General features: G+C 40.1%; 2 protein-coding genes across 4 annotated transcripts in view; one reads left to right on the plus strand and one right to left on the minus strand.

Moving 5' to 3' along the window:
- The window catches only part of dock1 (dedicator of cytokinesis 1), a 196,043-nt gene that overhangs the window by 106,180 nt on the left and 73,095 nt on the right, over positions 1 to 16,768 (plus strand). The gene's annotated exons all lie outside the window — the stretch shown is intronic.
- The window catches only part of insyn2a (inhibitory synaptic factor 2A), a 32,046-nt gene that overhangs the window by 12,851 nt on the left and 2,427 nt on the right, over positions 1 to 16,768 (minus strand). Inside the window, exons 1-2 of one of the 2 annotated variants that reach the window (XM_085284892.1) lie at positions 11,386 to 11,439; positions 6,019 to 7,252 (exon numbers count right to left, since the gene is read on the minus strand). In XM_085284892.1, the coding sequence (XP_085141018.1) occupies positions 6,019 to 7,252; positions 11,386 to 11,410 (1,259 nt within the window). In that variant the 5' untranslated portion in view covers positions 11,411 to 11,439. Of the gene's footprint in view, positions 1 to 6,018; positions 7,253 to 11,385; positions 11,440 to 16,768 lie in introns of those variants that run through there. The other variant, XM_085284893.1, reaches the window with a different exon arrangement.

The following is a 16,768-nucleotide window of genomic DNA, read 5'->3' on the forward strand; positions in this document are numbered from 1 at the left end:
TGACCGTGACACCGGTCAGGAGCCAGGGCACGGTGTCAGCCATTACTTGTGGTTGACTGATTAGTAGTCAGATAAAGCTAAAGGGTACACAGGGTGAGTTTTTGACCTGCGTTTAAAGAGGATTTTCATTATAGACTTGTTTCAGGATTGTTGAAATACCTTCCAATTATATTGGAGTTTTTCATGAAGTAATAACAAAAGTACTGTTGGGCTGTAACACTACATTAGTGTAATTATCATTTAATCGGCTGATTATTTTATGTACACTGTGATAGAAACACATATTTAAACTGTTGATTAGAAGTGTAAACTCATAATATATCAAACAGCGTTTATAACCCAAATGGTTCTTGGCTAATAAATTAAGTAATCTTTAGTCAGTTTTTACCAAAATGAATAAAGGTTTTTAACACAAAAATGTTTTTTTTTAACTTGGTCTTTATTACTTTTTATTGCTGAATTGATGAGCTCCTCCTACGTTGTACGCTAACCCTTTTTACTCACGCGAAAGAAATCCCTTCATTGATTAATCCTTTCTGTGGAGCATATTTTTTGTAAAGCAAACAATCTGAGTTATAATCTGAAAGTAACAGAATCGTTTAGGTCCTCTAAGGAGATGAAATTGTACAATTTTGGTTGAGAATGCGACCCATTGACGTTTTATAGTTTGCCTCAATTTTATAGGCTAAAAACTAAAGTACTGTATTATATGATATGCTTTATATTGTTATCAGATGTTTTAACAACATAAAACAGGAAATGCTGATTGTGCTGATTAAAGATTATTTTCTAAAGGTTAACTGATGGGCCTGAGTTAAGAGCTTCAGTAAGCTTAAAGGATTTCTCTGGCATCTGTAAATGTGAGTAGAGTATTGATTTCAATGGTGTTCTTGTAATTCATGACATAATAGAATGGATGCAACTTTGGATTTTACCAACACTATTGAAAAGAAGGCAATTCTGGTTTTATGGTAATTAAACTTCTGCATCAGAAGAAGCAGTTTGTAAAAGTCTTGAAACATTGCTCATTTCTTTAGATTCCGGGTAGAAAAGGGTGAAACATTGCAGGAATGAATTGAAAGATGTAAACATATAGGGAACTATATAAGGCAACAGCCGAGATTGTACAATTCTAACAAGCCTGGAAGTCAATAACTTAGTATGTCCACCTTTATTCTTCTAACACAGCCTGAACTCCCTTCCCTTTTCCTGTAATTTCTATAGTAGTCTTTGGGAGTAATTCTGCAGGTTACTTGAAGGACTTTCAAAGATCTTCTTTGTTGGCTTCCTTTTGTTCTCTACTCTTTCAAAGTGATGCGACACTGTTTCAGTAATGTTTCGTTGTGTGCTTTTCTATTCAGGTATGCTTTGACTGCATTGGCAGCGTGTTTGGGCTGATGGTTATGATGAAAAATGAAGATCTAGATTTCCACAATTTTTTTTTTTTTTAGCCAGATCCCCAGCATCACTGGCATGTTTTACAGATTGCTTTAGAGAATCCGTGTTAAGACCTTTGTCCTCCGTACCTAATGATCTAACCATTAGATCATTAGGTCTTTTTCTTAAGGACATGACTTTCAAATTAAAAAAAAAAATAGGTTCAAGGTTTTCCACTTCTTCTTTTATTCTCCATTTTTTACAGTTTCCTTTAATCTCTTAAGGGCACTCAGCGCCCCATACAGATGTATGTGATGATATATGACATAAGTCTTTGGCAAATATAAGGTCTTTTTTTGTGTAGACACAACACTGGATCATCCCTTGGGTTAAAGGCCTTTTTTATCCTTGAATGATCCACAGGCCAGCGTTCAGTAGCTTAGCAAGCAAAACATTGCTCTGAAAATGGAAAGTAGTCATGTATAACCATTGGACTGAAAATGAATGGAAAAGCAGCCAAAGAAAAACTTTGAAAGATCTTCGGAAACCCTGAAGAACCATTCCCCCAATATTACTTTTAAAAATGACAAGAATACCAGGCTCCATAGAAGCAAAATAGAAATAAACGAGCAGAGGTTCAAGACTTTTGCACAGTTCTGTTTACCACATAGAGATGCCATGCATAATTTTTAATAGCTGTGCTCTTCTTCATCAATCACTGGCAGGTATTTGTATGTCATCACGCATATTAGATGCCACTCTCCTGCTAACCAAAACAGCTTATTCGGGTTATATCAGTGCCAGCATCAATAACGCCGTGGTACACAGGCATGTAACCTTTGAAACACAGTTTAAAACTTGCTTATCAGTGGATCAGGTATTTTTATCTGTCAAGGTTTTGAGATGTCTAAGGTTTCTCTCTTCACCCTTTCTGTTAGAGCTCATCCCAGTGATGAACAGCTGCACATTTTTCCAGACAAAAAAAGGCCTTTGTTACTCAGTTTAATCAATAAAACATATGAAAACAGAGAGAGACTGCTCAGAGTGGGGTCTGTGGATTAGTCTCAGTAATGGGGGCACTGTTTCTGGAGAGAGATGTTGCTGTTGAACTTTCAACAGTATTGTTTTGTCAAGTAACACATCAGCTAAATACCAATAGAGATTAGCGAGAAGATGTTTTTTCTTCTTTGTGAGGTTTATTTAGATGTGATGATGCTTTCACAGACAGTTACACATGTCTGGTTTCTCAAGTGAACCTTAATGTTAAAGCCACTGTGTTCCATTCCTCATACTTCTAATGGGTAACTTTTGCTTTTAATCCTCAGCTTTCATCTTTGCAGCAGAATAGCCGTTTTTCATTTCTCTCACTACTACTTTTGCCAGGCTACCCACAGGCTGCGGCACCAATAAAAATTAAAGCCCTACCATAAATTTCCCCTCCTTATCTACTGCACTGCTTTCTGCGCTGTGTGCTCTGACAGGTATATTGGAGGTGTTGACATCAATATTGTTATTTAAGACTGTACCAGACTCGGGAAATGGGATGGATGCAGTGATACAAGATTTACGTTTACATGTTTACATTTGCAACTGGGATTAATTGTAATAATAGGCTTGGAAGTGCAGTGCAGTGCAGTGAGGAAGACCACAGCCACGCTCGCTTTTCGCAAGACGAGTCAATCAATAAACAACTGATGGGTTACATTGTCAACTGAATTGTGCCCTTTGAACGACTCCCCTATTTTCTGTCTTTCTCTAACCCTCATGCTGTCTAGGTCTCTTTCCCCCTCAATCTTTCATAACTCCTCACCCCCTCTCACACTGAGTTGATAGGAGAAAATAAGAGAGTAGAGCTCATTTCGGCAAGCTTCCCTGGGGAGCGCGAAGCCAAAAGTGCCATTAACAGTATATTTACACACCTCCCTCGATTTTGCTACTACGTGAAGTCTCCCAAATGTCACCGAGTGGGTGGGATTCCAGGGGCATAAAAACATGCACACATACACAGTGCTAATAGACACGCTAGCAACAAGTCCCCATGAGTGTGATTAATTGGGTCTGGGCTGCCAGCACTATCTGATGATACAGCATTATTCCCAAGCTTTGTGTTCTTGGGTCCAGCCAATGATGTACTCTAGAATCCTTCCCACTGTCACGCTCTATGCTCTGGGCAAAACTGTAGTCGAGGGACAAGTGTCTGTGTGTGTTTGTGCTTTTCAGAGTGTTCCCTTTGTAATAGCTTCTCATCCCCAGTCTCGTCAGACTTTATAGTCCCAAGTTTTTAGTGGTTTTCTTCCCTAACTGTCTCATTTTTTTGTTAATAGCCAAGTCGAAGAAGTCATTTTCAATGCTGAGGCACTGGAATTGCTATTCCAATATATAGTTTTTTGGAGGAAGTAACACTTTTGATGGGGATAAAACCACTCCAGTTGAAACATCAGTACCAACAGAGAAGTTACAAAAAAGGGTTAACTTTCATATTCACCAAAGGATAAAAGTCATCAAGCCAATAGGAAAAAACAAAACAAAAAAGCCTTCTATGTCTTTCTTTCAAGAAATATGTTGTTTTGCAAATTGTAGTTTCTTTAAGATCACTGCTAGATTTTAAGGCACATAGAAGGCTTTGATGTCTGCCATGTTCTTGGGTTGATGGAAAGCTCTGTGCCCACCTGCTGCCTGCTGCACTCTCTGCCTCTTGAACTCACTGGGGAGAGCAGCAGGCAGACTTTTGTAGCTTCTCTTTAAGAAGTAAACAGTGATTTTTCTACTGTGCTTTTGGTTTAAGATTTGCACTAACAAGACCCTCAGAGGATGCTGTCATGCGATATATTTCTGTAAATGTAATGTACATCGCAGATTGTTGTTATCTGGAAGGTCCTGGCTGCACATGGGAAAGATGGTGCTGACTTTTAGCTTCAAACTCGCTCCAATACAGCTGGTGTATTGTGTGAAAAAAGTGACCTTTGAAATACAGAAATACTGTATTTACAGGACAAAGATGACTATGCTTGAATAGATAAATAGAAGTTCACTTAGCCTTGGATGGATTACACGGGGCTTACACTGCTCACTGGCTTTAGCTTAATGTAGGAAGCACAATGTGAAAACACAGTGTCTTTGTGTATGTGAACAGATGGTGCCATTAAAGAGTGCTCACTTATTTTTGTCTATGAAAAGCTTCTCCTCTCCTTACCTCCCCACTTCCCACCTGCCACTTTAGACACACCTGATAAGTCAGATGTGCTCGGCAACGCATTGAAAGTAGTGTCCCGCATTATGTCACGCGTGTGCTAACTTTTTCAATCGCATTTTTCTAAGTTTGTCAACTAGGAGATTAAAGTTGCATTGTGCAAGACTGAAGGAGGATAATTGCCTTGTTAGAGGGTTGCAAATGCTACGTGCTATGTTTGAAGTTGAAATTGAGAATTGCTTTCTTACACTTGGAAGTACTTGTACTTGTGTCCTCCTTGTTTATAAGCTTGACAGGTGTGTTTTGGATATGTTGATTACATGGGGTTTCTCGCTCCATGCCGTAACACGGCTACTGGTCAAAACAGATAGGGATCTGGGTGCCGAGCCCCAGCAATTCTCCCAACAAATTGCCCATTTTTTTTGCCTCGTCCCTTTAGATAGCATCAAACCCACTGAAATAGAGGATTGTCTATCTGCAGCCCTTTTGTATATACTCAGTATCTTTTGGACAGTAAATGGCTTTTTCACAGGCTGTGGCTTTTTCACATGCCTTGGACTTTTCTAGATAAACTTATAGTCTGCTGCTGGATAAAGCCAATCGTTAAACGTTTAGTATTTTCTTTAAGTAATAAACAATCTTAAATTTAATGCCATTCTGTAATTTGATGCCCTGCTTAGAATAATATTCATGTCTTGAGCATTTTAGTGTTAAATTACTCAATTAATAAACTGAGAGAGCGTTGCTTAGCACTGGGTTTGTGAATGAAGGTGACATACACAATGGCAACATGTGATTTAAAGCATGTACGTAATGCAGCAGCTGCACCATATCTAAGGAGAATTGTCACAAAAGGGCATTGCACTGTAATAGCACTGCAGGGCACATCCAAGTGAAAGCCACATCACTACAGCTACAATAATGCTCTTTTGGTGCCTCAGTCAAGGCTCTGCTGAGCAGCTGTCACACTTATAAGATTTTTACTGTAATAAAGAAATAATGTGTCACACCAACATTGTATTTTTGTTGTTGATACTGAATCATGAACGTGTTATGTTTCTCTTGTTTTGTAATATATTCTTCTCTCAGTTTTTATCTGTAGATTTATAGCATTCCTTTGTGGCTAACATAAGACCCGCGTCAGTGTACGTTAAGTAGACAACTCTTGCTAAACCAATCAATAGATGCTTTTGTTGTTTGTTTTGTCTGTGTTGCGTGTTTTGTAATACATCTGTAGTTCCATAATTCAGCCATGGTTGGCCACTGAGTCATTTTCAGTGCTAAATCGATCTTTGGCCTTTTAGCATAAAATTGGTTCTCCCTCAGTTCTGTACAGTCAGTGTTACCAATTTACAATCTGGAGAAGAGCCTTGGCGTGGGACCGGTACTGTGCATCTGCAGCAGGGAGAAATAATCGTGCATCTGTACACGATTCGAGTGAGATGGCTTACCCTTCTCTGTGGGCCTCTCCTTTTTCCAGTTCCTGGATGACCCCCAGCAGCACCTTGATGGTCTCTTGGCTGGAGCTGATGAGATTTTCCATGGCCTGGAGCTGTGCTTTAACGTCCCCGTCCTGATTCATAGGCACTATTTGCTTACAGGCTTCCTGCGTTTGGTCGGTTGGTGTTCCATCAGCCTCACCGCCTATGCAGGGTGACAGAGGTTCCTCCATGCCCCGTATAGGCCGGGCAGATAACTGCCCCGTGTGGCACTGTGCCTGTGTTTTACAGCCTCCACGGGATCGTGGTAACGTCTCACTCGACAGCCCGTTGAGCTGCAGGCCTTTCTTTCGCTTGCTCCGTACAGACGGACTGTCCAGGCACTCCACCTGGGTGAGGGAGTTCCAGGCGATGGGGCCCGTAACCTTGGAGGCCCTGTCCGGCAGGGTTCGGGATGAGCCTTCCTCCAGATTGAGCAGCTGCCTCTTGGCCGAGCGGTCTGTGTCGGCCTCCCTGTGTTGTAATCCTGTTCTGGCTTTGGAAGGTATGCTGCAGAGCTGGTACTCTGCCTGTGCTCCAGGTCCGCTTCCTCTCGGTGTGTCTGCGAGGCAGTCTGTGTCTGCAGTGCAACTGAGCAGCAGAGCATCAGAGCACAGGCCATCAGGTGCAGTGTGCTGCTCCACTGTGGCAATGCACTCATTAGTATGGAGCAGAGCCCTGGTCCTCAGGACTCCGCTCCCCCCACAGGCCCCCTCCTCCTCCTCATCTAAACCCTGCTCAGGTGCCTTAGACTGCTTCACCTCCATGATAAAACCGTTATTCTGACCTTTATAAGTTTCCACGGCCGCCACATGCTTAAAGGTATGTCCTTTTTTGCGCTCGAAGGGAAACGTCTGATACCGTTTCTTCAGGTCGGGTGACGTCTGAACACCTGTGCTCCTTGTGACGTTAGGAATCGATCTGCGTGCAGGGACAGTCATGTATTTGCGGTATGCCACTTTGTATGACATTGGTTTGCCACTTTTCCCCGCTGCCTGCAACTCCGCCTCTCTTTGCTCGTTCTGCGCCTCGCAGATGTCCTTGAAACGCACTTGCAAGGCCTTGTTTCTCTTCCTCACCTGTCGATTGGCTTCCAGGGAATACTTTACCTCCAGCGCCAGCGAAGTGGAGGGCACGGGCGCTGCCTCCGAGTCAGACTCTGAGTTGGTGAGCATGCATTTGCCACCCTCCTTGCTCACCATGTTTCCTGAGAGGCATAGAGGAGAAACACTGTTAATCATCAGTAATGAGGGGCTTAGACAAAGACCCTTGCCTGACTATTACATCCCACTTGATAAAACACACATTCTCTCTTAGCTTAGGGAGAAGGGAGGAAACGGTGTAATTAAATAGAGCTAAAGGTATATGATTTAAAAAAAGCTTTTATCAGACACTTCACATTAAAATGAAACAAATAGACATTTTCAGTGAATATCTTTGAAAAGCTGAGGTTGATATTTGATATGCTTTCTTTTCTTCTAGAGCTAAAGGTGCAAACTATGGAAGTCAGTTTTTCATATGCATGTACTGCAGATTTCTTTCCCTTTTTATTTCTTTTTTTTTATTGCCCGATTTCATGGCTCTTTTATGCTTGGCAGTTATTTACTGTTTATTTGCTGAATCACAACTCAGTTTAGGCTGTAAGGGTTCCCCAAAAATTATCCTATCAAATTTCCATGATACATTTAATCGCCTCTGTGAAACTAATAACTCCAGTTTTAAATAATTTTCCTTCGTTTATCATTGTCAGTTAAAGTGTCTTTCATAACGACTTCCTCCTTTTCCTACCCCACTTTCTACATTTATGAGTATCTGCTGCTCTAGTTGCGTTCGCCTTTTGGGTTTGTATCAATCACCGAGCTTACAATATATAAGGATGATGTCTGATTTTCCTTTCCGTGGTTTATTAGCTTCAGCACGATTCTTCACTGCCTCACCTTTCCTGCTCATAGTTAATAATTAATTCCCTGAATATGAAAAGTAGTCTCTTTTCTGACTTAACTGAGAAAATGTTAAGAAAAACATGAGGTTGACATCTGCAAACAGACAACTCTTTGTCAGAACGCTGTACAACAAGCCTCTGAGGAGAAACAAGCGGAGATAACGAATTATCTTTCCTTAGTACCACAGGTATGGTAGTGGGATCGTGACTCTGCAGTGTGCCTCTGAGGCTCTGACAGAAATATATTTCACCTTCTGCCTCCTCATTTACAATAAGGAAACGCTCCACACACTCATATAGATGCTGAATCAGATAGGCCAATTATCCTTCTCAGCTTATCTGCCATGACTGTTCTCTGTCACCAGCAAATGACTTCCTATTTCAAACCTGTCTGTTTACTTAGCTGGGAGCTACAGAACAGTTTTCTTTTTCCCCCCCATCACTGTCTTCTTCGCCATCATCTATCACTCCGTAATATTAAATTAGCACGCTGGGTCTCTGGCTCCATTAGGCGACACCTATTTTTTACTGTCTCACCTAACATCTAGCTTAAGAGTCTTGTCTACAGACATTAGTCAGTGGCATCTGTAAATGTGATACTTTTACAGTGTTATAATCATTCAGTCATTTTATGCAAAAAGGTGCCTCATCCTCAGTTGCTTTTTCCTGCAATGAGAATGAGAATTTAGTTTAGCTGTGAATTATATGTTACCCGTTACATCCTTCGTTTACCGGATATGTCATGCCATATGGTATAATTGTCATTATCATAGGCTTTTTTCATAAAAGAAGCTGATTTTGATTGACACTCTTCCCTTGAAACTGGTCAACCCTCCTCCAGTTGTGTAATTGGGGAAGTGAGAGCAGCATGCACACATAGACAGGGTTGAGATGAGATGCTTTCTCCTGTGCAAACAGATGTCTGTTTGATTCTGAGCAGATGGATAATTACTGATGTGACCAAGTGACCAGGGAATACAATCTAATGCAGTTTTTTGTTGAAAATGTATAAAAGCCCAGCACGGGGCATGTTGGTAAACTACAAAAATCCTCCGCTGTTAAGATACACTTCCCACTTTAACAGGGGTATATAGGGAGTAGCTTTTATTTACTGTGCATCGTTCAAGAGCGGATGTTATAAAATACTCCACAACAAAAGACTAAAAAGCAAGTAAGAGACAACAAAAGACAATAAATGCAGACAACTGGATAAAAATGTAAGGTGGGGGGATGCAGGATGTGAGAGAGAGATAGTTCTCCCTGCCCTTCACGCAAAGGCAGAGCGGGATTGCCTCATAATTCTCCATCGTCAAGAGCAGAATGTCAAAGGTCATGGATACTACAATTTTAGCCCCAGTGTCCCTTTTAAGAAAGGATTTCTGTAACCCTTCACATAGAAGGCTTTAAATATACATTTTGGTGCCGCTACATATAACCTGAACCATAAAAACATTATTATTATTATTACATACATAGGTCCACACAGACATTAGAGTTAAACTGTAGCCAAAAATAATGATTGAGAGATTAAGGATATGCAGGGGAGTTTTCAGCAGCTGATTCAGCCAACGTGATGGGCCGAGGAAATTTAGGAACTCTAACCTTAAACGTTTGTACGCCTCTGGCTTTATTAAAAAAAGAAGAAAAAAACATGCGATAATTAAAGACCCTGATCAGATGATTGCAGAAGAAAACTACTGCAATTAGTTCTTAGTAGCTCTGTTATACATGCAGGAACCTGGGAATATTTGTTTTATTAATAAAAAATGAATTCTGATTTTTACTTGAACCCAGTGAAGGGAAGGAAAAATAGGGATGATGTGCGAGTGTTAGGTTTTTTTGGGTTTTTTGTTTTGATTTTGTTTTCCATTCTGGACCAACTGATGTACACGTGAAATGAGCTGCAATAATCAAGACAGGACACAATTAATGTTTGTACTAAAAGCTCCAGATTTTTGGGTGCCAGTAAATGGTTTTTCTTTACTTTTGTTCCTCAGCTGCAGGCTTATAGGTACAGTGCAGGAACTATTAGTTCATTATAAGAAAAAAACATGATTATTTTACTCTCTACTGATCATATCACAATCTTTGTGTAATAGTTACATACGAAACGATAAATTTTTTCCAATCCTGCACTCATACAACACTCGTTGTGTCTCCTGATACTTTTTACCACATTTAAAAAGTCATTTAAAATTCATTTTAGTTTTATTTTTTAAATACTTTGTTATATTGTTGTTGCTGCCACTCTTTATAATAACATATAAGCTGCTGTAACAAAATAATTTTGGGTAAAAAAAATATATATATATATAGACATTTTGTTAATATTTTTCCAGTATGTGGAAAGGAGAAATGATCAAGAAGAAGCCAGGGAGATCTTTGTTCAGTTACCAATGGAAACAAGTGTTACACTTGTTATCACAAAATGTCCAATTATAGCAAGTGTAAATCACATAAAGGCTCCTGACCCCTTTGCCATGAGGCTGATTGAGCTGTGAACATTCAGGAAGTTACAGGAATGTAAAGTGGAAGAATCGGTACAGCACCTCCCAGTGAATTATTTCCTCTCGTTATTACCCTGTTTATCCCACATTTAAAAACCAGCAACTGAACAAAGGCAGATAATATTTTTTTTTAATTCTTTTGACTACTTGCCATGTTACATTTATTCCCAGAATATATCTGTTTGCTCGCTTGGCTGTGTTCCATCACTGTCAAGAGACCTCTCCATGTTTGTTCAGTGGATGACATTTTCAAAGAGAGTTTAAATCGCTAACCTACATTCCCTCTCTCCAAATGAGGTCAATAAATACTTCGGTGGTATTAGCTAGGTCTAAATTAAACATTATATTTAATATGTGCAAATTTATGTATGATTACATTTCAAGATGTCACCCTGTTCTGAGCCATTAGGTAGGAATGTAGTTTGTCAGCACAAACAGCAACAGTGTTGCTTCTCTATTACTCTCTATTCCTCCTTTCCTATGCGGCGGCATGACAACGTGTACAGTTTTGTGATATTGTCTCATGTTCACATTTACATTTGATCATATTTGACATGTCAGCACCGTAGGATGAATGATGTCTTCCTGGCTCCCCGTATCTGATTTGTTACCCATTGGGTGCAGACACGGGCAGCAGCACTCGTATCTCCCCTCCAGCTGCAACACCACCCTCTGGCCTTTTGCATAAACAGGATGATTCAGCACGCAAGGCTGTGACAACTGCCTCTTTTCATATGGTGGCCCTGGTCCTTTTTTTCTATTTAGAAGCTAATTGGTGAAGTGACCCACAATTTTCTACCCAGACCCCCCCACCCAAAAAAATAATCAAAAACCCAGACCTCACAAGGTCACATGCGCATAGCAAAGCACACTGACATTTTAATACTTGACCTGGTTTTAGCAGCGCTGCTGTCATAGCTGTCACGCTGGCCCTTTAGGTCACCATTTGGAATTTCTAGGGACACAATCACATTTGGCTAAAAGCGAGCCCGTTGAGCATTGCTAGTCTGGGGGCGATATTCTTCCGTTTAACAATTACCGTAATTGTCGGGCTATAAGCCGCTACTTTTTCCACAAGCTTTGAACCCTGCGGCTTTTAGTCAGGTGCGGCTTTTCTATGGATTGTCCATGATTTTTGTCATATCGTAAGACGATTTGTTTTGTTTGTTCCGCTGTTGTACGGCACTACGTTGCCTGGCGGAAGGGCATGTGATCAGACACACAGTATCGGGGTTCAAGAGTGGTGTGTTGGTCACGTGTCCATCCGCCAGACAACATAGTGCCGTACAAGTAGCGCGAAAAACAATGCGAAAAGCAAGTTATGCTCAACTCCACCGGTGGAATCTGACAGCGTGGAAAAGTGTGAAAACATCAATGATCACCAACGGATTTCGAAGGGCTGAATGCTGCATGATGGAGAGGAGGACACCGCCACGGCCCTTCTGAGGGTGTTCGACTCTGACACTGACAACGAGGATTTCTTTGGTTTTGAAAGTGACAACGAAGGAAAGAAGCTGAGAGTGGATGACGAAGCCATCCTGAGCCTGTTTGTATCCGACACTGGAGAAGAGGACTTTGGTGGTTTTAGTGCGCAGGAAGATGGTGGTGAATGACTGACTTTTCTTCTTGTTAAAGCCGTGTCGCTGCACCTGAGCCTAAAAGGTAGTCCGAATCTATTTTTCTGGTGTGCTGTAGGTTATTGTTATGTACTACATTTGTTACTCATTTATGAAGCACAGTACATGTTTCCTACTTGTAATTACCGCTACTTGTACATATACCTAAAAGGTTATGCAAATATGTACCCATAACTTGTTTTTCAAAATATTAATAAAAGGGGTGTGTCTCCAAACAGCCATCTCTTTCCTGACAATTCCCTTTGTGCATATTCTCTTACATATGATAAGTCAACATTGAAACACCTGCGGCCTTTAGTCAGGTGCGGCTAATGTATGTACAAAACAGGATTTTCCCCTGATTTTAGCTTGTGCGGCTAATATTCGGGTGCGCTTTGTAGTCCGGGAAATACGGTATATTAAGTTCTGTAATGGTTCGAGGACAATCCAGGTTACTGCAGTAATGCAATTCATTATCGTGGTATGATAGAAGAAGTTAGATAGAAGAAGAGAAGTGGTGCGCTCAGAGCACGTCCTCGCTTACACAGTGCACCTTACATTAAATGGAACCCCAATATTTGCCCTATTTAAAACTTTATACAAGTCACTTATTTGCTGAATGGCAGCCTCCTAATTTTGCTTTTGCTCCCTGGGAGGACATCTTAAAAGGTGGAAATTTCCGTGTCCTGACTCAGCCTGGGGATTGAATGTTTACCCTAACTTCGAGCCTGACTAATTTTGTTTTATCGCTTCTGCTCTACTGACAGGAAAATTCATTAATATGGTATGCATCACAAAACCGGTGAATCGATTGAACGCTGGAAATGCGGCTATACATGTCAATTAGCTGCAGCAATGTAAGCATCCTATCTCGTTTAAGCATTTAATGGTATGTTTCTATTTTAGGGATTTCCAATCGTGCAGCTGAAACATACGCTCGGCAGAGAATGTAAAAATATTTTCCTGGCAGCTTGGAACAAGTAGTACAACTCTAAGCTATTTACTCATGTAGTAAATGACTATATCCTTTTACTCTGAGACGGTGGGGCTTTTTAGAGCACTTAGTTTCAATTCTGAGAAATATTGATGTCTCCAGTTCAGTGATATTTTTTGTAAAGTATGCTTCCCTGTATGTAGCATTGATCTAGGAAAGGCTTGCTCATTTTGGGGTGAACTTGCATACACAGACTCAGCTCTCCACCCCATTCAGGACCTTTGGGATGAACTGGAACGCCATCTGCAAGCCAGGCCTTGTCACCCAAGCAACATCAGTGGCTGACCTTGCTAGAGCTCCCACGGCTGAATGACTGTTTATTCCTCCAGCCAGCTTTCCACATTTTATAAAAAAGCCTTCCCAGAATATCAATAATAGTACTTTTTATATACATATTAATTTATATAGCTGTGTGCTTTGTGAGTTTTTCAGACTGTATGAGCTTGAAGTTTGGTATTGAATTGCACTGCAGTTTTACACTATTAAAAGTCATTGTGATCTCAGAGGCTGCTGAATGAGTGGCAGTATCATCACAGTCATGGACATTTTCAACTTTGTTTCCCTGTTTTCCCCCCTCCACTGTCATAATTATACAGGGCTTAGTGGTGTTTTGCAAATTCTTTGATCTGCCTCTTAAGAGCAGACGGATTACGCAGTAAAAAGATTGTACTGGTAAGGTTATTTGACAGTGTGGGTTTATTGCTGGGCTATTATTTCCTGTCTCTTTGTGCCGTGTCATGTGAGCAGGCTTGGCTGTAAACTTGTTCATAGAGTGGGATGTGAGGAGGATTGACGGCTGGGTGTTTTGACAGTAAGTTGGTATTGAGGGAAAATATTAGGGAAGTGCATTTTCCTGGCATCACATGCAGGAAATCCTTTGTAAGTAAACAGTAGTTTACTGCTGTGCCATTGCACTGGAAATGGCTGGATTTTATGGGATTGGTTTCAGGCATGTTTAATTCAATGATGCTTCCTTCCATTATTTTTTTTTCTACATTAGTTATTATCTATATTATTATTTCAGCAATGAATAAATACTATCTGTAGGATATCTTAAAGCATAATATAAAGGCGTATTTTCACTCCTGGTTACAAATCATGTTGAGTTTAAGGAGAACTAAAATTACACCCATCATCTTGGATAACATAGCTTGGCTTAAAACCAGATCTTCTTAAAGTGGACCGCAAGCCAAATGGCTGATTTAAAATGATTTAGCTTACTCCAATAGCAATGATAATAATATCTTAACTGCAGTATTTGTTTCGATGCCAGAATCCTGAAATTGTGACCGAACCAATCCAGATTTGCTGTTGATCCACGCTGATCACAATATCCTTACTTTATATTTCTGCAATAAAAAAAGCTATGTTTGCAATACATATGTTATTTTTATGCATTGAGGTTTTTATTTCTTCCACTTAATGATCCCAAAGTAAACCATGTGTAAGTAAGACATTATATACACATGGTTTAAGTATGGTGCTAGGAATAACTCTCACAAAAGAACATAGTGTACTCTATGCTGGCCTGCTGCTTATGTGGATCTTCTTATCCTCGGCCTGTAGCCCCCAGACTTTGTATCCTAATTATTTTTTACGCACTCTGTCCCTGCTGAATTGTACTTAGTTGGCTTTGCGTTGTGCACACTCAGGTAGGACCTTGATTAATTCTCAGAAAGTCTGTCTGTACGTCACAGGCTACTCTAGAGGGAGATCAGACCTCAGGATCTATACTGCAGAGACTGCCCGGCCTAATCACAATACATCATTGCCTCATCACCTTTTTTTCTTTACCACCTTTCTGCAGAACATTAGATCTCTTTTTTTTGTCTTCATCCCCCTGTTTTGTGCTCGTCTTCTCGTTGCTTTCTCTGTGTGTTTTTCTGTCTCTTTGCCTTCTAGACTGAGGTTTCAAAACTGATGGGTAACTAGAGAACTCCCCTGCTGCTTTCACATTCCTCATTGTCATCCCTAGCAAAGAAAAAAATACCCACACATATACACAGCTACACATGAAGATGGAAAAGACGAGAAGAAACAGGTGCAGATAGAAAGAACATGGGGCTTATACTCGGTTCGGATATTGCAGATTGAACGTGCGTAAAATAGAGACAGAAATGAAAGGGGAAGATGAAACCATGGAGAAAGATCCATCAAGAAGAATAGTCAGAAACCACAGAGGAAACAACAGCTAAAGCCATTCTGTCTTGTGTCATTTGGTCAGCTCAACTGAATCTTAAAAATATTGTGACGACAGTAACATCAAAGCAGTGTCACAGAAAGTGAAACTTGATATGTTCTTTGAAGAAAGTTTTATGTTTTATGGATTTTCACATAAAAAAGAAGGTTTTGTGAGGGTATATTTCACAGCACTGACGTGTGATGAGGCAAACAAGTTGGTTTGAGTGACAGTGTAAATAACTATTAAGGTAATGACTAAATACTTGGGACATTTGTGGTTTTGCTAACTGTTCTGGATACAGCAGGAACTGTGCATACGATCTTTTGACAGATGTTAGCTGGTGAACAGAAACCTTTTTAACAACAAAACCTAAAATGTTTACAACACATTTGCTTACCTTTTCTTATAAAGGTCAAAATTTGGGGCTTTTATGTAAATGAAAATTTAATATCTGGATTTTGGGATGTTGGTCAAACCTGTTTTACACCAGATAAAAACAAGAGAAGGTAATTTCTCATAATTAGTAGACTTGTTAATTAAATATGAACTTTATCCATATAATATATAAATACATATACAAATTTATATACTTTTTCTAAGGGAAAGTCCTTGCTGATTTCAGCAAAACAATGCCGAGTTTCATTTGGCATGCATTACAACACCATGGTCTGTTAGTGTTACTGGCCTCGAATCCAGACGCGTCACACAATAATTAAAGTTATGAAAAAGTTATGACAAAATGATGAACGAGACCCCAAACTTTTGAGAAAATCTGATATCAGGAGAAAACAGGAAAATATTTCTCTTTCAGAGGGTCTTCTCAGTTCTCAAGCTCTTACAAAACACTGTCAAGAAGAAGAGGTGATGTAACACAGTAGTAAACATGGCCTTGTCCCAGCTTCTTCTTTCTTTTAGCATGCCGCTCGCAACAAATTCAAAAGGCTATATTTTAAAAAAACAATAAAATGTTATAATATTTGGTGTGTTGTCTTCCACTATTTTCAGGTTTTACATGATTTGTAAATCACTGTAGTTCCCCCACTGATCACCATAGTGAATAACATTCCTCGTCTTGTTACAGTACAGTGTTATACTGGGAAACATTGATCCTGGCAGTGGATAGCACTTTGACACATACCACTCATGCAGACATCACCCATCAGACTCAGCACATCCCCAGCTGCTGAGTGGGCCTTCAAACTGCAGAGTTTCCAATAACACTGAACATTTCCTACCCCAAGAGGTGCCCTTTTAAATCCCTGAGGAGGTGAAGCTGTAATTGGTAGAACAAAGGGCAGCTACACAATATTTAGTTGTTGGTTTTAAAGTTTTGTCTCATTTTTGCCTCAAAAAATCAAAAAACTCCTTTTCTCCTGCAGATGAATAGGAAAGCACATGTTTCACACACACATACACTTGCAGCAACACTTAGGTGAGATCAGGTGTGAAGTGCCTCCTTCTGTATTCATGTGATGTACAAAG

The sequence above is a fragment of the Mchenga conophoros genome, linkage group LG8 (genome assembly GCF_057382185.1).
Source record: "Mchenga conophoros isolate Kocher_MC1m ecotype Shallow Benthic linkage group LG8, M_conophoros_male_GT1.1, whole genome shotgun sequence".
NCBI lineage: Eukaryota > Metazoa > Chordata > Actinopteri > Cichliformes > Cichlidae > Mchenga > Mchenga conophoros.